This window comes from Manis javanica, chromosome 13, assembly GCF_040802235.1.
Source record: "Manis javanica isolate MJ-LG chromosome 13, MJ_LKY, whole genome shotgun sequence".
Taxonomy (NCBI): Eukaryota; Metazoa; Chordata; class Mammalia; order Pholidota; family Manidae; genus Manis; species Manis javanica.
In genome coordinates this window covers 80215573-80242716 of record NC_133168.1, presented here as the reverse complement: position 1 = coordinate 80242716, position 27144 = coordinate 80215573, and the positions used below count along the sequence as shown (strand labels likewise).

At 45.9% G+C, this 27144-nt stretch overlaps 1 protein-coding gene across 10 annotated transcripts; it reads right to left on the bottom strand.

Moving 5' to 3' along the window:
- Nucleotides 1-27133, bottom strand: ERMARD (ER membrane associated RNA degradation). Of its 10 annotated transcripts, none has more exons than XM_037020829.2 (18): nucleotides 27052-27109; nucleotides 24016-24184; nucleotides 22387-22526; nucleotides 21349-21450; nucleotides 20978-21067; nucleotides 18985-19082; nucleotides 18414-18550; nucleotides 17217-17331; nucleotides 15604-15706; nucleotides 13769-13798; nucleotides 12578-12646; nucleotides 11239-11412; nucleotides 8991-9074; nucleotides 7771-7847; nucleotides 7082-7207; nucleotides 6488-6706; nucleotides 5156-5269; nucleotides 1-2461 (listed from the first exon to the last, which is right to left on the bottom strand). In XM_037020829.2, exons 1-18 carry the CDS (start codon nucleotides 27055-27057, stop codon nucleotides 2287-2289), a joined length of 2028 nt encoding a protein of 675 aa, XP_036876724.2. In that variant the 5' UTR covers nucleotides 27058-27109; the 3' UTR covers nucleotides 1-2286. The 10 variants fall into 10 exon arrangements, 8 of the variants coding, with proteins under 8 accessions (XP_036876724.2, XP_036876726.2, XP_036876728.2 ...); XM_037020831.2 differs by having other exon boundaries at nucleotides 26965-27061; XM_037020833.2 differs by lacking the exon at nucleotides 27052-27109 and adding an exon at nucleotides 26808-27043.
- Between the last annotated feature and the right edge of the window lie 11 nt (nucleotides 27134-27144).

Sequence of the window (27144 nt, the reverse complement as noted above, 5' to 3'; positions counted from 1 at the left end):
TCAAAGGAAAGAAAAATTAAACTTTAATATGCTAACATGAATGAAATCATGATGTATCAATCACCCTTATACTGTGCAGAGCCAGCTTTAAATGTAAACATAAAAGCATTTAGCTCTCGTACCTGAAATCACACATTCACATGCAGCCACATGGGGACATGGCCCCAGACTAGCCCTGCTGTTTCTGTTCCCTCTGAGGCGCTCCTGGCGGGACAGGCCTCAGGTGGTCCACGGCCCTTCCCTTGGTCCTCCTCCATGGGTGTGGCAGCTCACACAGGGAAGTGACCGGGTCAATGCCTTATTTCTGCAGAAGCCACAATCTCGGTGGCTTAGATGACACAAATGCCCTCCTTTACAGCTGGGGTCACAAGTTAGACAGGTCACGGTCTTGGAAGGAAATCGGTTTGATTGGACATTGGTGGCCAAGGTGTGAAGACTTCTGACAAGGACCAAGAGGTCTGTGCGCAGCCCTCTAGAAATGTGTGTGCAGACGTGCCACGTGCTCCCGCCAGCACTAAGGGACACAGCCTGGCTGCGGACACCGGGGACAGCCTCCCGTCAGTGGGGTCACAGGACGCCTTGCTGTGATGGCTCTCACGGTGCTGCTCCTACGAGGTGAAGCCCACCTACAGCACTTCAGCAGCAAGGACTCCTACAGGCCCTGTGGAGCACTGCGGGTGATGCCCCGTGGGGCCTCAGCCTGCCTAAGAGGATGGTCCCGACTGCTGGTCGGCACACAGGGTGGCTTCAATGGCCAGCACACAGTCCAGGACACATATGGAGGGGGCCTTCCTCTCACTGCCCCTAACGAGCCACTGGCTCATTTCACGACTGCAGCTTCAGATGTCCTCAGCCCTAAGGGTGGCACACTTTCACACAGGAACACAGTGGCCCGCAGGCTGAGGCCACCTGGCTGTGCTGGACACCTCATGCCAACTAACTGGGACAAAGAAGGGCTGATCAGCGGCTTGGGTGACTGCTCCCCACTCCCTTGGGGAGACAGCAGTCCCCACAGAGAGCAATGGGGAGAGCACCCACACCTCTGGGGACCCAGGCACCCCATTCCCAGGACAGAAGTCGGTGGGAAGTAGTGCTGCCAAGGCTCGGGGGCTCACATCCCGCGGGCGGGGTGTGGGCCAACCTCCGGGCGCCAGCACAGAAGCTTTAACAGCGGTGCAGGCACTCCAGGGGCGGCTCGGGCAGAGCAGCCCCATGCGCCCCTCGTGGGCATGGTGTGTGCTTCTGTGGGTCAGCCAGCTCTTACTCCTCCCCCTTCCCACTCCAGTGCCAGCATCACAAGGGTCAGCGGTGTGGCTCATCTCACAAATCATCATTTAAATGAGGGCATGTCCAAGGGAGGCTGCAGGCACACTACAGAGAACATCCCGAGAGGGAAATGCTGGTATGCGGTGTCTGGGGCAACTGCACAAGAGAGCTGCCTCACGGGGGCAGAAGTGTGGTCTTCACTGTCTTTACACAGGAGTTTAGCTTAAAAGGGGCTGGTGGGTGCTGAGCTGGCGGAGGCAGTGGTGCTAGAGTCTGTTGTCTCCCAGTACTACTTCCCCTGCCCATGGGTCTCCTACACTGAACACCGAAGGACACTGAACGTGTCCTTCCTGGGGGGCAGGCGGGGGAGGCCTGGAAGGTGGGGGAGAGGCTGTGACTCACCAAGGACGGCCACAGCCAAACACAGACACCGACCTGAGCCCAGCGCAGCCCCAAGGGGGCTTCCGGCTCAGGGAACCACCCTGGCAACCGCTGAGCTGGGCCCTTGAAGCCGGGCGGTGCCGGTGGTCCCTCTCTAGCTCCACCCCTGCAGTGACCCTCCGGACCTGGCTCCCTGGCTGGCCTGCGCCTAAGGAGCTGCTCCTCCCGACTCGGACCCTGAGAATTGGACTCTGCCAACCTTCTTCTCAGCTCAGGAGGCATGATGGGCCCAAGCCCTCCCTCGTGCCTGACGGCTGGTCCAAGGTGGACATCGGCTCGGCCTGGCCAGTGGCAGTCTACAGGAACAGGCAGGTGAGCAGCAAGACAGGAGCCCCTGCTGCTGGTGACAGATGGCTGGTGAGAAGCAGCCCCCTCGGGACCATATGTCAGGGAAGGTGTTGGCCGGGTAGTCCCACCAGCTCAGGAGCAGACCGGAATCTGCGGGGCGAGGGCACCTGAGCCCTGACCAACCCTGGAGCCACCTGCCTTTGCGTTTCCAGCTTACATGGTGTCAGGTCTACTCAGGTTGGGCTCTCAGATGCAGCCACACTCAAGATCTTGACTTGTGTTTTCCTGAGGTCAGTCTAATTTGTGGGTTTTGGCTAAATGTGTTAACATTTGCTTCTTCTCACTGAAAGTCCAAATTCTCAACAGAGCAGTGTGTGTGAGATTGGTAATTCCACTCCACTTGTTCTTCTCTGGGCTGGTGTAAACCACCAGGTTCTCAGTGTATTGCAAGATCGACTTTAAGAACCTGTTTTAAACAAAGAAATTAATTAATTTTATTATAAAATGCAGAAATTTAAATATGTTCTCATTTTGGAATTACAATTAAAGTATTATACTTAATTTTTGGCTGCAAATTCAAGAAAAATACATACAAAATGTAAATAAAGAGCATACAAATTAGATGAAAAAGAGAAACGCTGCAGCGTCTGTGTCACCCGAGAGGACGGGCTCCTGGGAGTTTGCCGACTTAACTCTCTCACATCCAGGAATAACATTTTTAAGTGATGGAACTTAGTTTGAGATAGGATCTTAGGGGCCACGTGGATCACACTGACAAGCACCCCCCGCCCATCAGGCGTCCCTGGGCAATGTGCCTCCGCCCCACCCATCAGCTCCTCTCCTCCACGGTGGAGAGTCCACCACCCACAGGGCACACATCCCACTATAAGACAGCGATCGCTGTAAGGCTTTCCTCATGACAAAGGGGGCAAGAATATACAATGGGGAAATGACAGCCTCTTCAGTAGCTGGTGTTGGGAAAACTGGACACCTACATGCAAGAGGATAAAAACTGGGTCACTGTGTGCCAGCAGACACAAAAATTAATTTAAAATGGATTCAACACCCAAATATAAGACCAGAAACCATAAAACTCCTAGAAAAAAACATAGGCAGAAAACTCCTGAACATCTGCATTAGTAATTTTTTTTGGATATATCTCCCCAGGCAAGGGAAATAAGAGCAAAAATAAACATGTGGGATTATACTGAACTAAAAAGCTTCTGTACAGCACAGGACACCATCAGCAGAACAAAAGGCAGGCTATAGTACGGGAGAATATATTCATAAATGATTTACCTGATAAGGGGTTAACATCCAAAATATATAAAGAACTCACACACCTCGACACCAAGATAATAACCCAATTAAGAAATGGGCAGAGGATGTGAACATTTTTCCAAAAAAGACATACAGATGGCCAACAGATATGTGAAAAGATGCCCCACATTGTTAATAACAATCAAAACCACAATGAGGTAGCACATCACACCAATTAGAATGGCCATTACCCAAAAGACAAGAAATAACAAGTGTTGGTGAGGACACAGAGAAAAGGAACCTTCCTGCACTGTTGGGAATGTAAACTGGTACAGCCACTATGGAAAACAGTATGGAGGATCTTTAGAAAATTAAAAATAGAAGAATAGCATAAGATGCAGTAATTGTACTTCCGGAAATTTACCCAAAGAAAACAAAACCACTAATTCTAAAAGACATATGGACTGCTATGTTTAATGGAGCATTATTTACAATGGCTGAGACATGGGAGCAATTGGAAGAGCCCATGGAAGGGTTCGGGGATGGAGCAGCAGTACATACACACAACGGGGCACTGTCAGCCACAGACAGGAAAACCCTGCTGTTCGCAACAACACGGACAGAGCTACAGGGCACCATGCTGAGTGCACTGAGTCAGACAGAGACAAGTACCACAGGATGTCACTTATATGTAACCTGAAATGCAAAACAAATGAACAAACAAAAAACAAAACAAGCAACCCAGAACCAGTCACAAATACATTGAACAGACTGGCGGTTGCCAGAGCGGACAAGGGTGAGGGTGAAACAGGTGTAGGGGACAAAGAGGGACAAACTTCCAATCTTAAAAAAGTAAGTTGTGGGGATGAAAGTACAGCAGAGGGAAATAGTAATATTACCTCCATATGGTGACAGATGGTGACTAAGCATCGTGAGCGTTCTATAATGTGAGTGCTGACTCACTACATTGAATACCTAAAACCAATGTATGCTGTATATCAACTATTTTTCAGTTAAAAAAAGAAAGACTTTTCCTGGTGATGGGGGGAGTCTAGTAAACATAATATTCCTCATTATGGAATATTATATATTCTATAATTATAGATTGATGATACCAAAATAAAATACAATAAAAAAAAGAAAGACTTTTCCTTAAAGATATTCATCAAAATGTTCACAGGGGGTTACTTCTGATTGATGGGAACAAATGTCATTTTTATATATCCCAAGTCGCTCTAAAATTTTCTCTGACTTTTAAGTTTGAAAATTTTAAAACTTAGAGGTTAAAATAACAATGCAAAAAAACCCACAGAGCCTTTGTGCAGAGTGGTCGTCAGCTGGGGTGGCTCTACACTCCAGGGTATTTGGCAGCATCCAACCCATTTCTGGTATCACACCTGCAGGGTGCTACACTGCCACCCACGGGGGTGGGGGTAGGGGCCAGGGCCGCTGCTAAACGTCACACAGTGCCCTGGGCAGCCCCCAGCCCCAAAAGAAAAACCCAGCTCAAAGGTCTAGTGCCAAAGTCGTGCGTCCCTGGCCCAGGGGCACTGACTGCCAGCATCCTGCACATGGGCTACGCCCGCAGTAGTCTGGACTAGGCCTTGTAACGAAATGCTGAGCTCCCCTTGTCACGTTCACTGCACACGCTGAGGCACCTGCAACCCGCGAGCACAGGCACTGGCAACTCCCTGTGCGCGACTGTGCGGCTGAGGGCCTGGAAGCTTTCCTGTGGAAGTCGTATTTCCTCCTGCAGATGTACCTGCACAGGTGTCGAATCCAGAGGCGAAAGAAGGGCCGACCAGACGTGGGGCTCAAGAGGATCAAAGGAAGTAACCAACGGGAGTGAAAGTCATTTAAAATTATCAAAGCATAGTTTCATTCCCAACGACACACTCACTTTAGATACCGCTGATAGTCGTGAGTATTTTTTGCACAAACCACATGAACGTTGATCAATTCCAGGGCGATCAGCAATAAAATCAGGTGGAGTGCAGAAGACAGAAGCTTAATGCTAAAAATAGAGAAAATAAGTTAAAACATGACAAACGTGCTTTTCACTTTCATAAGGAAAAAATGTTTCACCTAACCAACCCTTTTCTCAGGGGCCCGTAAATCCAAACTTCTCAGGAAAACCCCATGTCTGCAGTTGTTTTCCTAGTGACCGGGAGACCCTGGCCCTGCAGGCCAACCTTGCCCCAGCCCCTCCACTCAGGGTGCTGGTTTTGGCTGACAGAGCTCCCACGTCTTATTCTGAGCTGTAGCCCAGCTTCCGGCAGCTGACGCTGCTATTCGGGCACCAGGACTGGCCAGCTTTGCATCCAGGGCCTCCACCTGGTCCTCGTATTATATGCCACCCACCAGCCTCTTTCTCATATGATGTTCAGTAAGGACTCTCACAAGAAGAAACACGAACGGCCTAAAAAGAACCTGTGTTCAATGCCTCTGAAACTCAAAGAAGTTCCAACTAAAGTAAGATATATTTACTATGAAATGGTAGAGGTTTTTAAAAATACAGTTGACCCTTGAACGACATGGATTTGAACTGCATGGGTCCACTTATACTTGAACTTTGTCAATAAAAATATTGGAAATTTTTTTGAAGATTTGCAACAATTTGAAAAAACATTTCTCATGCTTAGTTTATTATAAAAATACAGTATATAATACAGCATACAAAGTATGTGGGAACTGTTTAATAAAGGCTTCTTGTCAATGATGAGCTACTAATAAATTTTTAGGGGGTCAAAAGTTATACACAGATTTTCAACTACATTCACATTGTTCAGGGTCAACTGTATATCCTGTTTTGGGAATGATGTAACAGGCATCATCATATAAACCTGGTGTAACCTTTCAGAAGCACCTGACAAATACCTATTAACAGCTTTATGGATGAAGAGGCCACTCAATTCAAAATACTGTCTTTTGTCTAAACTGGTAATTTCTTAAGGATGTAATATATTCCAAAATACAGAGTGTAAGTGAAGAAACCACAGTCCTTACACCTGAGGTCATCTGCTGTTACATTTTAAATCCAAATACTTGTTTGGGTCAGTAGAATCCTTATTCCCAAATGCCAGAATCACAAGCATTGGGTCAGTAGAATCCTTATTCCCAAAAGCCGGAATCACAAGCGTACTTTATAGCAGTGTATATCGTAACTTCCTCAGAAAGCAAGCATCAGGCTGCACCCCAAGGCAACTCCCCCAAAGCGAGGTGAGCCACACACCTGCCCAACATGTGCAGGAAGCTCCTCCTCTGCCGGGAGCGCAGCCGCCTCTCCGCCCAAAGCTGGTGCCTCTGCTCCAAGGAGGCAGTGACCTGGCCGGACACCTGGGCGCAGCACGTGCTCGTACTCTGCAGCACCGTGATCACTTCCAGAACGGCTCTGGGGCAGAACAGGGTTGGCACCGGGACGCTGCAGAGGCTGCCGAGCAGCTGGGGCCACCTGCGGGGGGGAACAAGCCTTGTGACGGGCAGGCCAGCGCCTGCTCTTCACCGTTCATGTTACGCCTGGACCGCCCGGGCAGGAAGCTTCTGCAGAGGTCAGCTCACGTAGTTTTCCACTCTGCCAGTATAGCTGTTACACAAGCCAGATTACAGGAATGCACGCTTACTTGTGAGCAAAGTACTTTAACTGCCAGCAGACAGCCCAACAAGTGCAGACAATCGAAGCTTATCTGATGTTCCTCTTGGGGACAGCAGGGCGTGATTTTAATGCCACCACCAGGCTTGTACAATTTAAAACACAGAAAAGCTAAGTTTGCAATCTCAACTTGCATAATTCATGTTTTCACAGTTTTCAGGATGTCCTGAAACTTACCTCTCAGGAGGAATATCATCCAAGTCCTCAAAAACACAATGACTCTCAGGCACATGGCGGCACAGCTCACACATGATTTTTATAATTAAGGCACTGCAGGCTTTTGTTTCAGAATCACCTTCTAATCTGAAAAACAGAAAATATTCAGATACATGACAACAATAAGATGCCCAATTAATGCCTGTTACAAAACAATGCTTATTTCAGTGGTTCACTGAGAAAAGCACTTGACCTGCAACTTCGTTTCTCCAAATATAAAATGAAAAAGCTATTGGAGACAGCGGTAAAAATGAAGGACACAACATGCTGAAAGCAGCAGTTTGTTGACAAAAGACAGCCCGTGAATCATCTGAGCACTGTTCCCACAAGATGGATCTGCTGTGCCCTATGACTCCAAACATGTGCCTCTATCCTCACTTCTCTCTGGAGCCTGGGGCCCGATTTCTAACTGCCCACTAAGTTTCTAGTGGAAACCACCCTCCTCCCCACTGACCTGCCTGTTCCCAGCTCCTTGGTCTGTGCTGACAGCCCCACCGCTCATCAGGCGTGAGCCGGGGGGTCACGCTCCCTGCACCGCCAGCCCTTGGCCTGGAGCAGGCACTGAGGCTTGCTGATCCCCTCCTGGGTGCTCCCCAGAGGCTGATGCTCGCTGACACCTGAGAGGTCCGTGCGGCCCAGATGGAACTCACCTGGCTGCTCCCCTCTCAGCCTCTTCGGGCAGAGGCAGACAAGGCCAGGCCCTGATGCGCTTCTCACAGCTCAGCACCTGAGAGGAGAATGCCTAATTGCTTTTAAAGATTTTAGAGCAGCATTCCAGAAAATATGCTGTTGAGTCATTACAGATGTTGCAATATTTTTGTAAAATCGTTACAGATCTTAATCATTTTAAAACTAGGTGTGGGTCTTAGCTATTCAATACACTAAGATATGGGAAGGCCAATGAAAATACAGGGGATTAGCAGGTAGTCAATGTCTAGGGTCATTGTAAAACATCTCCACAAATTCTGTGACACCCCTTCTGTTCTGAGCTGGGGTCCATGACCCCCTCTGATGAATCAGAACTAGCTTTGGGGAGTGTCCTGCTACCAAGAGGGTTCCACCAGAGTCCCTGAGTCCAGTGGGGTCTAGTTTGGCGGCCTTGTGTTGGGCTCTATATACCGGCTGCCGTGGAGCAGTCCGCACAGGCTGGGGACCTTCTTGAACAGCACTAGGCTGGTCACACCTCTACTGCTGATAGTCCCCTCTACCTGACGTCATCTCTTCTAACATGCCATCAGTCAGACTCAAGCTTCTCCAGGCACTGGTCCTTCAGTTGCCTGTCTCCCCCTAACCCACTATGTGCTATTTTACAGTCTCCTTTTAGAGAGCAATCTCAGTGGTGAATTTCGAAGTTCATTAACTGTCACATTGTATTTTTGGACACAATCCCATTTCTGCCCTTAGTACCACCTTCATATCCTACTATATAACAATCAAGAACATAAGCTGATTTCCACATTGGAACTTCCTGACAGACATGCTGAAGGTTTGTTGTTTGCTTTAATTTACAGGTTAATAAAGTTGGTCTTAGATGGTAAAGGGAAAGCTGACGTGTCTCACCGCCGACCAGGAGAAGTGCTGGTAGTCCTGGGTCAATGGCAATAGTAACAGCCCACCAGAGTGCTGTGCTCTTCACCTCCCGGTGGTCCCTGGTAAGCACCAAAACCTCCCAGAGAAGCAAATACTGCCATTACTTCAACTGCTGGACATGGAGCCTGCAGCTCAGAGAGACTGAGTGACTCGGCCACAGCCATGTGCCTGCAGAGCATGCTGCAGACATAGGCAGAGCTGCCAACCGTGACAGGCCAGCCTGCACTCCGACAGCTCTGCAGAGACGACGAGCACCCCACATGGCCTGCATGCAGCGCACCTGTTTTTTAAGCTGAGCAACAGGATGGAAGTGAGCGCTGTACCCTTCTGCAAGACTCACCAGTGACTGGATTGCCGCTTTTCCCTGTTCAGAAAAAATAGACAGCTGTTACTACAACTTTCCACTAGGTTTGTGTTTCCTTCCATTGAATTTTAGGTCACGTAGGATTCCCAGTTTCTCATTATTTTCCTTCACATAATTCTATTTAGCTATAACAAAGCAAAACTCTTTATTAAAATTGGTTTGACACAGTAGTCAAACCATAACCAACAAAATGATTTTAAATGAAGCCGGTTAACAATAAACTACAAAGGCCACATCCACTTTCTGTCCACAAACAAAACCAGAAATAAATAAGAAAAGGATTCCAAACAACAGGAAAATGTAAGAAGCTCCTAAAAAGCCAGAACACAACAGGGATTTAAACATTACAAATCAACACAACTAATAGGGAATTACATAACAGTCACTGGACATTCAAAATATCAAAAAAAAGAAGAAAAACACTATTTATAGCTGATACATTTACATAACTGTAAAATCCAAGTTGGTTGACTGGAAACTGTTAGAAACAAAAAGAAAAGTCAGTGGGTTGATAGTTGACAAATTTAGCACCCAAAACTCCCTAGCCTTCCTACACACAGGCAGGCTACCTAGAGTTCCCAACAGCACAAAATAAACAAAACACCTAGACACTACCTGAAGACGATGTACACTCAACATTCACTCACGAACACCTGAGGCCTCCAGGAGGGCAGGCAGTGCTCTGGGGGTGCACAAAGGCCGCCTTCTTGGGGGCAGCTAAGACATACATGGTGTGAAGGGTGGTGGTGAGGCCCACGGGGATCCAGTGGCCCCACGGCTGGCACAGGGCAGCCGTGGAAGCCCAGAGGGAGGCACTGGGGGGGCCACTCTGGCCATGGAGGGGCCACAGGAGGGAGCCTCAGGGTCCAGGGGAGCGGTAGGCTTACAGATATTAAACTGCAAAATGAAGGTCAGTAAAGACATGTGGAGTCCAGTGCACAACATACACATGTTTACTCTCTAAATGGTGTGTGGCCACCCTGCAAGCAATTTGCAAAGAAAATAAAGTTAGATTCTCTCACTCCCACATTTAATAAATTCCAGCTGGATCAAAAGACATGAATGGAAAAAAAGAACTATAGAAATACTAGGGAAAATATATAAACATAAATATAAAATTTTGAAAAGTAAACAGTCTTTTAAGAATAATTCCAAATGCATCAGCCAAAGACAAAAAACTTCAAAACACAAACAAGCAACATGCTCATTGAAAATGACAAATAAAACAGCAAAAATAAAACTGCATAAAATGGAGCAAAGACATTAACAGGCAATTTACAAGAGAACTGCAAACTTCCAATAAATAGAAGAAAATACAGCAAAATAATACACAAGTAAAAATGAAACAGCGTCCTACTGCTTTCTTTTACCTTAGAGATTTACTTTTGCACATTTACTTGTACGAGCCCCCAAGCAATGAAGGTACTGACTTCAGTAGGGTCATCAGGAATTTCCCACATTAGAGACAATTAGAGCTCACCTAACAGGTCAGCTTAAGCAAGTAATACTGTATTGATCAAGTGGAATGCCAAACAGGTGATAAAATCAGGCAGAACACAGGAGCCAAAAACAGACTCGATGGTGCCATGAGCCCCCGTGGGGAGCCCTCGGAGCGGGGCAGCACATGCCCAGCCACTCACGTGCATCTCTGGGGGAGGAACCCGAGGGCTCCCACTTCTGTGTTAACTTGTTACCTATGTGAACTTCTAAGCAATATTTACAGTAATTACTACAATTACTACATTAGTCTGAAAAAAAGAATTAAAATACCAGTAACAAACATTCTAACCTATTTATTTTAAAACTAAAGAATTAGTTTATCAATAGATGCAAGTACTACACCCTGCCATAGCTTGCTGGCATGCTTAATTAATCCTGTTTTATACTTTGTTCTTAGGTTTGCAACATCCTATTGTTAAAAACAAAAGCAAATGCGTCTTAACTGAGTTAAATTATTTTACATTAGATTAAATAATTCTGACCTGTTACAGAGGATACACACGCATGTCATCAAGCCACAATTACCTGTTGTGATGAAGGCACACTGTAACTCAGAGACATCAAAACTAAAGATTTAGAGTTAATTATATTTCAAAGTAGCCTACATTCTTTCATAGCTGAATGACAGTGACCCTAATTACTGGCTGTCCTTCCTATACCTTACCTGAAATGATGATGACAGGTCTTCGTCAACAAATCTGAGTAAAAGTACAATGGAAAATGCAAGCAACTGATCTGCTGCTTCTTTTGGAAACTCAAGTAGATTAATTTCCCCATGGCTTAAATGATCTCTTATACGGGGACCCTCCTGATGGTTCAGGAAATCCCACAGAAATTCCTTTCAGGGAAAAAAAACAGAAAAAATTTTGTTACTATTCTTAGCTGAGGGAGGAAATGTTCTAAGGCCCAAAATGGACCACGCCTGACACATGTGAGGAACAGCAATGTTCATCTGCACACGCAAGAAAAAGTGCCCCCAAAAGACTGATATAATCAGTCATATAACTGCCAAGTACCAAACTGGGATTCCCTCTGGCAGGCCCTGCCCTCTAACTGCACCTGCTGCTCAGGGCAGGAATCCCACTGGCAGGCCCTGCTCTCTGACTGCACCCGCTGCTTGGGGCAGGATGGACTGCAGTGTTCAGAGGATTGACCACTACATGCACAGAGCCACATGGATGGCTCCAAAGCTAGTGAACCAACCCCAGCCCTCCCTCACCCTCCTCCATGAAGCGGCCCTGAGCTGTCCACCAGGGTGCCCACTTCCCACGCGGAAAGAGAAATCACCACTGTGCAGTGGGTGACCTCAGCCCTGCTCTCTGTCTCCTCACGCCTCTCCCAAGCTGCTCACACAAGTCTGTCCCATTTCTGGAGCCCTTTACAGCACGAGTCCCAGGCCTCTGCTCCAGGGTGGAGTGGAGAGAACCACGGAACCACTGCCCCAGGAAACTGCCAGTGGGCAGAAGTGTTGCAGAATCAAGATGGGAGAGTGTTAGAGAAACTAGTTCAGTCTTCCAAGCTTCCTGATGGCAGCAGGAGACGCCTGAAAGCACACACAACCTGCCTCATGTCACACAGCAGGACTAGGACCTGGATTGCCAACTCCCAGTTAAATGGATAAATATAAACTCCTCTTTTCAGTCCAAAGTAGACTCCTCTTTCAGTCATAAAGCACAAAAAGTCAGTAAATAGCAATCAGCTCAACGATGAACAATTCTCTCACATCCAACACTCAGCCTTCATCTCCTCTGACTGCCACGGAGGTGCACAGAGCAGACACAGGCCTGTCCCAACAAGCCAAGAACTGTTTGAAGCTGTATGCAACTAGCCTGAAGCTTAGTCCCAGAGCTGGAGTCAGGGCTCAGCAAATCCCTGCTGCACAGGTGGCCTGAAACACAGGGGAATGGTTCAGAACCCTGCCACTAGCCAGAATCGTTTCATTTTGGAGAACAGCCAGTCACATAAATACAAGAATGTGGATGAGAACAGGCCTAATTCCTTACCATGGCAGGCCCTCCAAGGAAAAGGGGAAGTTGATTGATTTGACCATCGTTCAAGTGTTTTGCCAGGATCTGCAGTACCAAAAATAAGCAAACTGATTAAATGGTACACACACACATGCACAGAACTTCCAGAGTCAAAGGCCACACTGTCTTTGGTACAGCACGCCACGTGAGTCCCAAGGACACTAAGCACATTGGCGATGGTCTCAAGAATAGCAGCTGCCTGTGCGGGTAGGTCTTTCTAAACCAGTGTGACTCTAAGAAGGTATGTATTGTATCTTCTTCATTGTGCACATGTGTTCATGTGTATTTACGTGTATATGCACATGTATATCTCTGTACAGATATGTGTATGCGTGTATTGACTCATGCATGCATGTGTGTAGGAAAGTACACATCAGAGCTACTTTCTGAGTCACTTAATTCACCATGGACTTTGGAACCCAACCACCCAATGCAATCCTTCAGACCTAGTCTTACAAAGATGTGACTCTTCTAAATTAATCTTCATGATATCAAACATATTTAAATAATAGCCAATTATTTACCTTATGGAATAAACTCTGCAGGAACATTTTTTAATTCACCCACCGGCCACCCACTTAGGAATCTAGTGGTTATCTTAAAGGCAAAACTATCTGAATGCCCCCATCTCTGCACAAACATTCCCTCTGTCTCTCCTGCAGGCGAGCTCTGCAGTATCGGCTTTAGGGCAAGAGAATTACTACCCAGGATCACACACATGCCACTATAACTCTACAAGTCATTAAAGGTATTTTCAATGGTCATCTTTATTATTCCAGATTTTCACTCTCAGAACCACATGACCAGTTCGCAGATTAAATGCGTGAGTGTCTGTGTACTCCTAACAGTGGCTGATGTGTATTTCATGTGCAAGGAAGTATTACCCTTAAACCTAAAATGTAAGCCTCAAATAATTACAGCATATAATGTTAGTATCTCTTGGCATTTTCCAACTTTGGCCTTTTATAACTTTAGAAACTAGGCCAATAATATTGAGTCTCAAAATTAGCCTGAAAACTGTATTTACCTCTATGATAAGCTTTCTTTTCCTTTTTGGCTTATATGACTATCACTATTTTCCTATAAGCATATGATGCATGGCTGATTTTTAATTTGTATTTTAAAAGAGTACATATTTTGCTTGTTTCAAATCTTATGTTTACTTACTTCATCAAAAGTGGTATAAAGAGCTGTTGACTTCAGAAAAGGAAAGAAAAAAATAATTAAAGCAAAATACAAGTAGAGTAACATTATTTATAGAAGGAAAAAATTCTAGCACGCAGCCACAAACATGAAATATTCTTTTGAATATAAATATCTAGCAATGCTTCAGAACATCACTGACAACATAAACACATTGTAAAAGTGAAGCTGGCCATTGAACCGCGTTAGAACACTGCCCTCACATGAGGACACACTCTGTCCTTAGCTCACATTCTGAAAGTAAAGACCCTGTAACTTCACAAATCATTACTTGCACAGAGTATTTCTACTGATGGCTGGTATGTGTGTACAAGTGAGCACACCCGAGTATTTTCTCCACCAAACGGCCTTTGTTTTTCACGTGTCCTGGTGTCTCAGCAGTTTAAAGACCAGGCTCTGGGGCAACGCTGCCTCAGCATCGGATCCCCAATTCCAAACCTTCTAGAAGGGAAGCCCTGGACACCTCCCCTCACTTAGGTTTCTCTGCAAAGCAGCGCAAGTTAGAGCAGAGGCACGCGCTAGAGGAGCTTGGTTCCCGGAGCGGTCGGACAGGAGACAAGCTGGAGAGAGGCTGGGGACCACACTGTGCTCCTGAAGGTGTGAACCTGGCTGGTAGGTGTAGGGACACCTAAAGAGCTTTAGGCAGATGGGACCATCCAGGATGGTAAGAACATTTATTAATTTGGAAAATAATTAGCAGCAATGTGAGAATGGATTTGAGAAGGAAGAGAACCACGAAGATCAGCTGGGAGGCGAGCTCAGGAGGGCACAGCGAGGAGGCCAGGTGGTCTCAGTGCTAAAGAGATGGGGTGCAGGGTAAATCAGGGGCAGACGGAGCGGGTGAAGAGTGCGAGGTGCTGGCGAAGCACGGGCGGGGGTGAAGTCTGGGGCCAGTGCAGCTGGAGGACAGGGACGACAGGAGAACCAGAGGACAGATCTGTGGGAGAAAAACACGCCATCCTGAAATAAACTAGATCTGAGGTGCTGGGGAAAACGCAGATGAAGATACGCAGCAGACAGGCAGCACCCCAAGAGGAGAAGGAGGGCTGAGGCAGAGACCGAGCGCTGGGCCGCTGGAAGGTAGTGCCATGAACTGCCCTCTTAGCACTGCGTTACCCACGGCAACAGCTGCTGATATGCTGGGCTTTCATTTTCATTGGGTTCAAAGTCTTTTCTAATCGCTCTACAGAGGTTCACACGCAATTGTGTGAGATCTCCCACAGAGCACATGTAGAGAGAGGACAGGGTTGACCACAGAATTCTGAGGGATGCCTACATACAGGGGCAAAAAGAGGAAACTGGAGAGTGAAAGAAACAAGAGCACACGATATTCCGGAGGCAGCATGGTCTCCCTCCCCCGCCTGACAGACCTTCTTTCAGCTAACTGGCGCCTAGCCACCCAGGAATACCTCCAAGCCCCCTGGAAGTTCTGGCCAAGAGGAAGCAGTGCCCTTAAAGAGGGGCTCCCTGTAGACCACAGACCACCTCCTGGGGTTACAACAGTATGCCAGCAATTATGCTTCAGAGAGAAAATCAGTGGTTATGACTTTTATGACATCATTAAGTTTAAAAAACTATTGGAGATATTATAGAACTATCAAAAACAATCGTAAGCACAAATAATATAAAATCATTATAATAGAAAGCCACAAAAAATGACAGTCAAAACTTCCAAATAAAGTTCTTAGCTAAAAAACTCAATGAACAACAAAAATAAGATGTTAAAAATTTCAGTTGGCACAGAAAACTATCAGGAGAACATCAACAACCATGGCAGCCAGCCATGGACGCACATGTACCTCAGCGGTCAGCAGTCTCTGCGGACACTGGTTGACACCGGCGAAGACTTTCCTAAGTCCCGCCTCCAGCTGTGTCAACAACAAAATGGCACAGTCAGCAAACCTGGGAAATCAAAGGAAAATATGCAAAACTGTTTAAAAAGTAAATGTTGGAAATGTTGGTGAGGTTGTGGAGAAAGGGGAACCCTCCTACACTGCTGGTGGGAATGTAAATTAGTTCAGCCATTGTGGAAAGCAGTATGGAGGTTTCTCAAAATGCTCAAAATAGACATACCATTTGACCCAGGAATTCCACTTCTAGGAATTTACCCTAAGAATGCAGCAGCCCAGTTTGAAAAAGACAGGTGTACCCCATGTTTATCGCAGCACTATTTACAATAGCCAAGACATGAAAGCAACCCAAGTGTCCATCAGTAGATGAATGGATAAAGAACAGGTGGTACATACACACAATGGAATATTATTCAGCCATAAGAAGAAAACAAACCCTACCATTTGCAACAACATGGATGGAGCTAGAGGGTATTATGCTCAGTGAAATAAGCCAGGCGGAGAAAGACAAGTACCAAATGATTTCACTCATCTGTGGAGTATAAGAACAAAGAAAAACTGAAGGAACAAAACAGCAGCAGAATCACAGAACCCAAGAATGGACTAACAGTTACCAAAGGGAAAGGGACTGGGGAGGATGGGAGGGAAGGGAGGGAAAAGGGCGGGGAAAAAGAAAGGGGGCATTACAATTAGCATGTATAATGTGTGGGGGGAGGCACGGGGAGGGCTGTACAACACAGAGAAAACAAGTAGTGATTCTACAACATCTTACTACACTAATGGACAGTGACTGTAATGGGATTTGTGGGGGGGGTGGACTTGGTGAAGGGGGGACCCTAATAAACATAATGCTCTTCATGTAATTGTAGATTAATGATAACAAAATTTAAAAAAAAAAGTAAATGTTGGCAACAATACCACAGTAACAGAGCTGCATCCCAGATGTGCCAACATGCACTCAAAGCAAGTAGGGCATGAGGAGCAAAGGCTTGTGATTCTATGACTATTCTCCAGTGTTTTTTGTGTGATGAAACATTTTTAATAGCTTCAGCCAAATAAAATGCCATCAAAGATCTGCTTAATTCAAGTCATGACTTCTTAAAGAAATGCAAACAGCAGGATTTCAGTGGTTCTCAAGACCTACAAACAAGGGTCAGGATCACAGACCTGAAAGGAAGTGAAAGCCACTGTCCTCCTCACATCTGCACGCAGACGCTCTGCTGCTTGGGGACGTGAAGGCAACTCACCTCCTCTCGGCCTCATGGTTCTCTAACACTGAGCACAGTATTTCACTCATGGTAAGAACTCAGAAAATTATCTAAAAGTTGCCTCTAAAAGATAATTATCTTTATTAACTGTACCAAAAGGATGGTACGTAATGTTAAAACACAATTAGGTATCTTTCAACTAATTACATGTTGATATTTTATGCTCAGCTCTACTCCTAAGTCAGCCCCACTTTTATTAGATTCCAACAGCAAAAAAGTGTGGACTATGGAAGATTTTAAGGACTGGCCTCCACATCATCAGTAACCACCTTTGTAATACCGCCCTTCGGTTACCTGTGTGACTTGAACTTGATTAATGCAAGTTCCCAATATGGCAACATGCTTTTCAGCACAAAAGTGGACTTCCTCATCCCTTCTTCTAACACCGAAAGCACGTCATGTGTAACATCTGCAAAAAGGCAAATACATTAGCCTCATCACACTTGGCCATGGGGAAAAGACGTGAGACACTGGGGCAGTGGTACTGACACACTAAGCCGTCTAGGTCCCTGGGGCAGCACACACTGTGAGGACCCTGCCTGCACCAGCAGCACAGCTCCAGGGGGCGCGGGAGCTCCCGGAACAGGGGGTGCGGACAAGCACACCTCCCAGTGACTGAGGCTCCAGCTTCTGGGAGTTCAGGACTGGCCAGCTGACCACACTGACCAAGAAAAGATAAACACCTCTGGAAGATACAGGAACCAAGAATAAGCCCCGAAGTGAACTATGAGCCCTGGGTGACGACATGTCCACCCTGGCAACAAATGCACCATGTTGTGGGGATGCTGACAACAGGGGGCTCCCAGGGGAGCATGGGAAATCTCTGTACCTTCCTCTCAAATTTGTAAACTTAAAACTACCCTAAAAAAAAAAAAGGCTTAAAAAATACATACTCTGGACAGTCACCAAAAGGGTAAATGGCTCAAAAAGACTAAACAGCCAAGATCATCAGCTGATTCCTTCACAATTTCCATCAGCAAATAAGGTGTTAACATCTGTGTTGCCGGAGTGGAAAGGGGTGGGCTTGGACCAAACACTTGGTTTAACTGCACTTTCAAAGCTTTGTGCCCCCGCCCCAATAATATGCAAAGGGATTTGTCATGGGGTAAAAAGGAAGCTATAGGAGACCATTTATACTCGTGACACTCTGGTCATCGGCACAAAGGCACAAAACTCACAGGATGAGGGAATGTACATAAATTACAAAATGGCCCGAGCCATCTACACGCCAGCACACCTTTGGGACAGCCTGAGTCCATCACTAATACTGACCCACGTGGCCGTGACTCTCAAAGACCCCATGGCCCCTGGGGGCACAGTGGGAAGAGGTAAGGTTTTATGTGGCACATTCAAAAGCCTTATGCAATTTTCAAAGGCCTCCTGCCACTGAGAACAACCATTCCCCCAAAAAGTTCAAGTCTTAACACTATTTAATGGCTTTATAAATATCCTGATGACAAGACAGGGACAAATGTGAAGTGCCGTCCTTGCCAGGGAAAACGACTGCATCCTTCAAGTCTGGCAGAGCCACAAAAGGTCGGTGCGCCAATGTGGCTCGTGTACGTCGCAGGTGACTCTGCAGCAGCTGACCCAGTCCCACCATGAGCAGCAGCATCATTGAACAGTACCTAATGGGAAATGCCAGAGATCGGTTAGAAAAATGACTCAGTCATACACAGGAAAAAAAAAGTTTAAAATAAAGCAAAACACCATTAAACTGCAGGAAGTCTCCCCAACCGGCTGCAGGCATTGGTAGGAACTGACCTGTGCATGGTTAGGGAGAACATATCTCGGAAACCTGTGAACTGGAACCTTCGTGTCCTCCCCCTACCCGGAGGCTGGGCATCTGGTCTAACCTCCAAACTGCCTCTGGGGTGGAAGTCAGCGAATCACAGCACTGCCACCACTCCTGTATTCTATTAACATTCAGTTCTGTCTTCAAAGCCTGTCCCAGATCTCTCTTATCTTCCTCAAAATACATCTCTCCGTAACATGAAACTCAGATAAAACAAACTCTTAAGTATACCGAAAAAGAAAGAAAATCACTTCACTAGCAACCTACTTGGGAGGAATCTCCTGCGGGGATGCGAAGCCATGCCATAAGACGTTCCGCAGGTTGAGTCCATGCGGGGAACCCATGAAGACCCTCAGCACATTCACCTGAGGGGGTAAGAGCAGCAGACTGCGACTGACCATTACCAACCGAATGAGCCAACATAATATTGAGACACTGCCCACTTTCTTCTTCAGAATGAACAGCACACAAAGGTGTAAAATGCCAGGCGCACTGTCCACGCACCCACTGCTCATCGCCCGCGACAGCCTCTGAGGAAGGCACTACTACACTTGCCCTGTGCAGATGAGAAACGCAGCGTAAGGCCACGGTGTCGGAGGCCCCCAGGCTATACAGGGGCTGAGCCTGCCCTGGCCATGCTTTCATACTAGGTACCAAACGTGCCTAATACCTGGAAAAAATAAAACAGAATGTGATAAACAGGAACTCCACAGGAAGCGTGTGCTTGTGAGTGATGCACAGAGGGCTGTGGGAAGGGCTGAGGCCTCCCCCATGGAGGCTCCAGCCCCAGGGCCTCCACTGCTTGGCTGGAGAGTTGAAGCTCAGCATTCACTGCTCTGTCCCTCCCTCTGTAAAGGGAAGACACACCCGTGATAGGGATCCTGCTATGGGGCTGTAGTAATACACTTCTACAGGTGACCTCTGGACACCTGCATGACCTCTTGGGAGCACCACACTTCAGAGGAGATTCAGAAAAAAATGGAAGATATTCAGGGACTAAAAGAATTCAAAACATCACATGAGAAAGAACAGCTGAGCCTGCAAAGACTCAGCAAAGGAGTGAAAGCTGTCTTCATACACCTAGAACACTGTTGCTGAGAAGAACAAACAGACGCTCTGAATTCCCAGCCGCGCACAGGACCAAGCAAGAGGGCGGCGCCAACTCAGTGCCAGAATGGTCACCAACCAGAACAACGGTCCCACGCTACTCCGGGAAGCCTGCACACTCATGTCAATTTTTAATACTTTAATATCAAGTCAATGTAATGTTAACAACTATAATATCGATAATTTAACATTAAGTTAACTGCTCATACCATCTGGACAATCAGAATATATATGCCAACTAATTAGTAGAATCATCTGGAGGCTAAAAGGGACTGCGGCCCACAGGCATGTAACAAGAACAAGTCTAAAAAGCTGAGTGCTGAAGAGTTCAGAGTAACAGCCACAAGTCTGTACTTTATCTTCAAACCATACTGCCCACCAAAGAGCCATCTTTAAGCTGACAAGCAGAAAGGATCAACCATCGAAAGTGGGAAAGCTTTACGGGAAACAGATTTCCTCTGTGAAAATGAGTCTAGCATGTAATGGAGTACATGGCCGCTGTATCGTCCTGGTGTGGTAGGCTCAGCTCTCAGAAAGTCGCCTACAGGTTATTCGTTAGTCCCAAACCATCTTGATCATGTGGCCTCTGGAAGATTTTTTAAAAGTATATAGCTATGCATGTTTTTTTAACTAGCATTAAAATTTTTTTTTCACTGTAAGTCTGAACAGTTGCAAAGGGCATAATTTCCCACATGTTAAAAATAGTTTTTTTAGAATACAACTAGACTAAAAGAGTGTGATAAAATTTAGAATAAAAGAGTATAATAGCATGCTTTAAGGGCTGACATTTTACTCTAGAATAAGTTAGTATTGTAGTTGTTCATACATGATTAACAAAAGTAATGGACTTCAAATTGTCCCTCTAAATGGCCCTGAGGCTATTACACTCTAGGTCATCACACCGGAGGCCATCACATGAGGTCATCACACCAGAAGCCACTAAATCACACCGAGACTCAGGGCAAGGGACGGGTGTCTTTTGGTTGGAACAGTGGCAACTTTGAAAAGGGAGGCGGGACAGGAGAGAATGCTTGAATCACTGACATAATGTATCTTCTTCTAAGGCAGCATCAACCTCTGAGACACAGGGCACGGCCACCACCCCTTGCTTTGGGCAGTGGCTGCTCTACCAGTCTGAGGGGAGCAAGCTTACCACAGGCTGCCCGAACACCTGTGTGAGCTCTTCAGACACAAGAAGATCTCTTAAAAGGAAGGGGCATTCCTTCCCAATCAGCAAAAACACCTAAAATTCAAACAAAATTGTTAAAAATTGCGTTACAGTGAGCCACATGACATTAAAAAAACACCACTAAAGCAATGGTTTGTACAAATAAGGGGAGAAAAGTACTACAGACACCAATGTTTTGATTTTATAATCACTCACAGAAATGTTTTAAAAAATTTGTGCCAAATGATCATATTTTGTGGGACAACAATAACTAGAATCAAGAAACCCAAGTGCAACTGTGAAACTTTTCCGTTTAAGTTCTTTAATGGACCAACAAAGAGAGTCCTTGCGCGTACATCACCCAAGGCCCGTTCTAGACAGGAGGTCAGCTTCATCAAACTGAGAGAAATGGCAGGAGACTGACGACTTCTCAAAGATTCAAAAATTTCGGGAAATAACTGTTTGGAATAAGACATATGTTAGAATCTGTGCTGTGCTCAATAAGATATATTTCTCAAAAGAAATACTCTAAGTAACAATACTACTAATGAAATCCAAACCTCTAAAGAATTCAATTGACATAATTTTAATGACATTTTTGGTGTAGGCAAACATTTGCTACATACATACAATATCTAAAGAATCAAGAAAAATACTTTAATATGTAAGAAGTTTTCTCACAGTTATCTCATTTAAATGTTTATAGAAAGAGTAAATCTGGGATAATTGTCGATTGAAAAGTCAAATATTTTGACCTAATCTTATTTCCCATTTTCATTAGCTCTTAAAAATAGATAAATACAAGGCTGCTCAGCCTGCCACTTAGGGTAACTACTGCAAAGGGAGAAGGGGTGACTCTCTACATCAGGGAATTCAAAGTATTAGAATTTGTTTTTTTAACAGTTGCGCTCTATTGCAGTCATCTGATGTGCCAAGTGAAATGGTTTGTTTGAACCAACCAAGCAATCAAACCAAAGTTTGGGTGTGACCCCAAACCACCCCTCCTCCCTCCACTCACCCCAAAAACCATGCCTCCCCACCTACAGTCTCCTGGTCCCACTATCTCAAGAATGCCCTACTATCTGTCCATAGTGCTCCTTTTTTCCTGGAGGTGTCCATTTTTCTGTCCCTGGATCAGCCACCATGTGCCCAGCTACCTCCTGAGCCTCCAAGCCTGATAACACAACCAAAAAGGACCTTCCTTCAAAGGACATATTCTCAGCTCAGGCCTGGAGACTCTGCAGGACAGTTCCAAGTGTCCCTGGCAACCCCCAAGTCTCTGTCACAGGTGGGTAGCCCAGAGGACAGGGAGACCCCTTTAAAATCAGCAAGTAATGAGGGCCTCTGAGTGGAATCTGCTGTGTTTTATACCTAAAGGTGTTCAAAAGCCAAACCTGTGGAAAGTGTGTCCACTGGAGCCACGGTGCACACTGGACTTCAAACTGCTCCCTGGTCAGAGACGACAGGTGTGAGTGGACAGCCTCACACACAGGGCCCAGCAGCCTCACGCTCCCACGGTAATCCAGATCCTGGGCTTCAAGGGTAAGAAAACAAGGTTTAGTACCACAGATCCACATCATGTGATGAAAAATGTCTAAATCATCAAAGAAAAAGTGCCCTAATTATAACATTCCCACAAAATCAACAGCCAGTTTATAACTGAACTCACAAAAGACACACAGATGCTACTGGAAGATTACAAAGGGCTTATCTGTTTATAAAAAATACATCGACTATAATGTGGGAAGGGGGCGCGGGGAGGGCTGTGCAACACAGAGAAGACAAGCAGTGATTCTACAGCATCTTACTACGCTAATGGACAGTGACTGTAGTGGGGTTTGTGGGGGGGACTTGGTGAAGGGGAGAGTCTAGTAAACATAATGTTCCTCATGTAATTGTAGATTAATGGTACCAAAAGTTAAAAAAATAAAAAAAGTACATCTACTGTCAGGAGAATCTGGAAAATACAGAAAGGTTCAAACAGAAGAAAAAATATTTTCTTCAAGTTCTTTACCTATAAGTTTATATAAAACCAGTTTCAGACTGTGTATGTATTATTTTAACCTGGTATGTTTGACATCATCACACTGTGAGATTTCCAGTGACATTAGTTGTTCTAGAACATATTCATAATGCGCATCTTTTATTGTTTAATTTTTTTGTTAAGTTTTGGGCTGAATATGCACAGGGCTCACGATCCAAAAATGTAAAAGGGTGAAAGTCTCCCTCCGGGCCCCCCAATTCTCCTTCCTGTAAGACCTATTACTAATTCCTTGGGTCTATTTGTACTTATACATATTCAAGCGAACAAATACACACTCCTCCTATGTTTTCACTTAGCTGTACAACTTAGATTCCTGTCACCAGGAGGACAGGCCTCCTTCCCGCCCACCACTGCACAACATTCCCGCATGTGCACCCTTCCTGGTTTACTGGCCACTGCCTGACATCTGGCTGTTCCAGTGTCTTTTCTTTTTTGCTGTTAAAACTGCCGCAAGGAATAGCCTTGCACAAACACACTCTCACGTGTGTCGGTGAACCTTACAAATTCCTGGGAAGGAACTGCTGGGTCACAGCACCTTTATTTGTAATTTTTTTACAACTGTTATTAAATTTCCCAACCCATATCCTTTCTCCAAAAATTGTACAAGAACACCCGGAGACATTTAAAGTAACTGTGTAACATATTCCCAGTGATCCCTGCCCTTCACTCATATGATTCTCTTCCTTTCCCCCCCACCTAGACTGCTCACCAGGAGCAGAGACCCATACCACACATGGATCCTCAGCCCTCACTCTTCCCCACCCATCTTCCCACACTCAGTTCCCTTGGTCCAGCCCGGTAACTCTTCTCTGGCCTCAAGTCCCTCTTTCACAAGGATTCATTTCCTCTTTTGAGTTAGGCCGGTATTACAACACCCTCTAACCAGAAGCAGCAATACCAGGAAGGGAAATTTTACAGGTGAAGACCTTTTAAAAGCAACAGTACTGACAGATGTCTGGGGTGCAGAGAAAGGACAAACCTGACACTGTATAAATTGCACAGTCTGTGATTGTCTTCCAGCATACTTCACCACTCTGAGTTACAATACTATTGATGTCACAATTTTCTTTGACTTCAAACCCGAGTTTACAGATCATATCATACACTGAGGGCGAAAGACATGTGGTAATAGGATCCTCTATTAGTATCTGAAATATAAAACATAAAAGATATTGTTTAACAGAGGTAAAAACAAAGGAATACTTATTATTATTCAAGTCACAAGAAAATTCTGACGTACAGAATTTACTCAGGCAGGGCTACCGTTAACACACATTCTGAGTATCATGAGAGCTGTATGATTAAAACATTGTGGTAAAACATTAAAGATAACTTGAAATGTGGAAAAACATTTCAAATAAATGTTTTTAGATCTGAAGATATTTATGATGATATCTATTAAGACAGGAGTCTGCAGAGTTCAGCATGTCTTATGGATCATGTGTTATTCCTGCTAGCATTCCTTTACCATCCCAAAGTTATCAAAATACACAACTTTTAAATGGGGAGTGGGACAGCAGAAAACCAAGCATAATGAACTAAAAGAGAAGTAAAAAGGATACTTCTGCCCCCCAAAAGAGAAAAGGAACTGTAAGATCCTAGGTGTAAAAAGCAGCAAACCACACTGCTTTTCCATGAAGGATTAAATAAAACCAGATGCCTTGTAATTATCTCCACACTACACTGAGATCATCTTATAAACTTGCCAGGAAGTAACATTCTGGGTCGAGAGCAAACCCAGGGGCCTCTATTTGATGGACTGAGTAAAGGGTGTCTGTGGTCTAACATGAGGGATGAAGTCCTGGCAGTATCCAAATTCGGAAATGGGCCAGTCAAAGTCCCTCCACCCTGCTCAGTATCACCCTGTCCACTCTTCTCGTCCCTCAGGACCCTAGCAGCTTCATCCCATAATCTCCACCTTGCCCATGATCCAATTTTCTGCAGATGCTAGTAGTTAAAATATTGCCCACGAAACTTCAGTGTAATATTCTGTGATCTCTGTAACTGAGCAGAACACATTCTGCTCAGCCAGTCAGGACATCTGAAGGACAAAGCAGGACAACAGGGCAGAAAGGGACTTATTCTTGCCACCTGCAGCCTGAGGACTTCCTGTCCACTTCCTGTTCCTTTGAGAGGGCCCTCAGCAGCAGCTGATTCTGGTCTGCAGTTTCCCATTACAAGCCCAGCTTCACCACTGCGCCCCCACCAGACACCACCTCATGTCCAGCACCTCCTCTTCAAACGTCTGTTTCCCAGACTCTCCCAGACCCCCCTTCTTGTCTCTGAACAGCACAGCCTCCACCTTAGATGTCTGAGTTCCAGCTATATGGGCCTCCGCTATGTCTCTGATCCTTCCCTTAGTTCCCTAAAGGGTAGGGCAGAGTTGCCTCCTAAAGCGGCTACCTCCATGATACTTCTTATCCTTTAACACACCTAGTCAGAAATGTAAATCTTGTTAACTCTTCACTTTAAATTCTCAGTTCAAAGACTAGTATGTTTTTCTCCCAACTGACACAGAAATATAACTTTAAGGGTTACTTTCACATCCAAAGGGACTCCTTGCACTTTAAAAAGCATTTGAACTCTAAATGAATGAGCCCTACTTCTGGAGTGACAGATGGCAGGCAGAAATATTTTTTAACAGCCCGTCTACTCCTCTAGTAAAGTGAGCCCTGGATATGGCAAGTGAAGTTTTCTTTTGGTGTAGATGCCCTGTCAGTACAGATGCCCCTCAACCAAACTGTAAGTTCCTAGAGCACAGAGACCAGGTGTTACACAACACTGCCCCCAAGACACAGCACAGCCACCTGTGCACAATACAGGAATAGTAAGAGTCAACTGAATGATTGGCTCCTCTTACACTGGGCTGAAATATACTCTTCCAAGTTCCACAAATTTCACCTTTTGGGAATGAACCCCATACCGTAACAAGACACATAGTTCTAGCATTGGTCTTCTAGGTTGACTTTTAAGCACACACTCTTGGACAAAAAACCACACTGTTCATTAATGAAAAAATCCAACCCCAAACCAACAAACATTAGGCATGCAATACTTTGTCCCACATGACAATTAAATACGTTGTCCTGTGTATTACAGCTATAGACATGTCTCTCCCCCTTCTGGAAGCCAGGAACCCTGCACGTGTGTATGGATGTTGTGTGACCACCGACATCATTATTCTTTGACACTTCAGGGTCATGCCCAGGGCAACACGGGGTAGTGCAAACGGCCTGTGCTGAAGAGTTTAATTTGAATTCTTCCTCAAACTCTTCCTACCTCTTGCCTTGAAAAAGTTGCTTAACATGTCTGAGCCTTGATTTTAACTATAAAATGGTGCAAAATACTATCCGTTTTTAGGATTGCAGTATCCAGAGATAATACTTGGGAAGCACCCCGCACATAGTACTAAAAGAGTAAGTATGCCTAAAACTGACATTAGTTTGATATTTAATGGCCAGAGGAGAAAAATGAATAAAATCCTTATTATGAGGCAACCCCCACTGAATCTGATCTACAGCGATTGAGGCTTTATGATTCAGATTGTTACCAAAGTAGCCTAAAAATGTGGAATATAATTTTAATTTAACTTAAGGTAGCCACCATTACATACTACACGCCCTCCGTTAGGGGCGAGGGCGGCAGGACACACGCTGAAAGCAGCCCGCGCTTCTCCCGCACGATCCCACCGGGGCCTGCAGCCGCCAGACGCGGGCTGGGAAGCGCGCTAATTCTTCACGGCTGTGGCGGGGAGCGAGGACCTGACGCCACCTGGGGTTGGAGGCGCCAGTAACGAGGCCGGCGCGATTCGGGGCGGGTCCCGCCGCCCGACTGCAGCCGCGGATCAGAAGATGGCGAGGATGACGTGCCCGGCGGCGGCCCTGACGGGCGAGCATCCCACCAGGACCCATCCCGCCGGGGCGCGCACCCTCGCCGCTCCGCCGCCTCCCGTCCCGCTCTCGGCGCCCAATGAGCGCGCTCAGGAACCTCGGGGGCTCCCCGATCCCCGTCATACCTCCATGACTTCCGGCCCCTGGCCGCCCGCGTCGCGGGATGACGTAACGCCCCGCCCACCCCCCTGCGTCACACTTCCGGAGCAGCGCGGGTG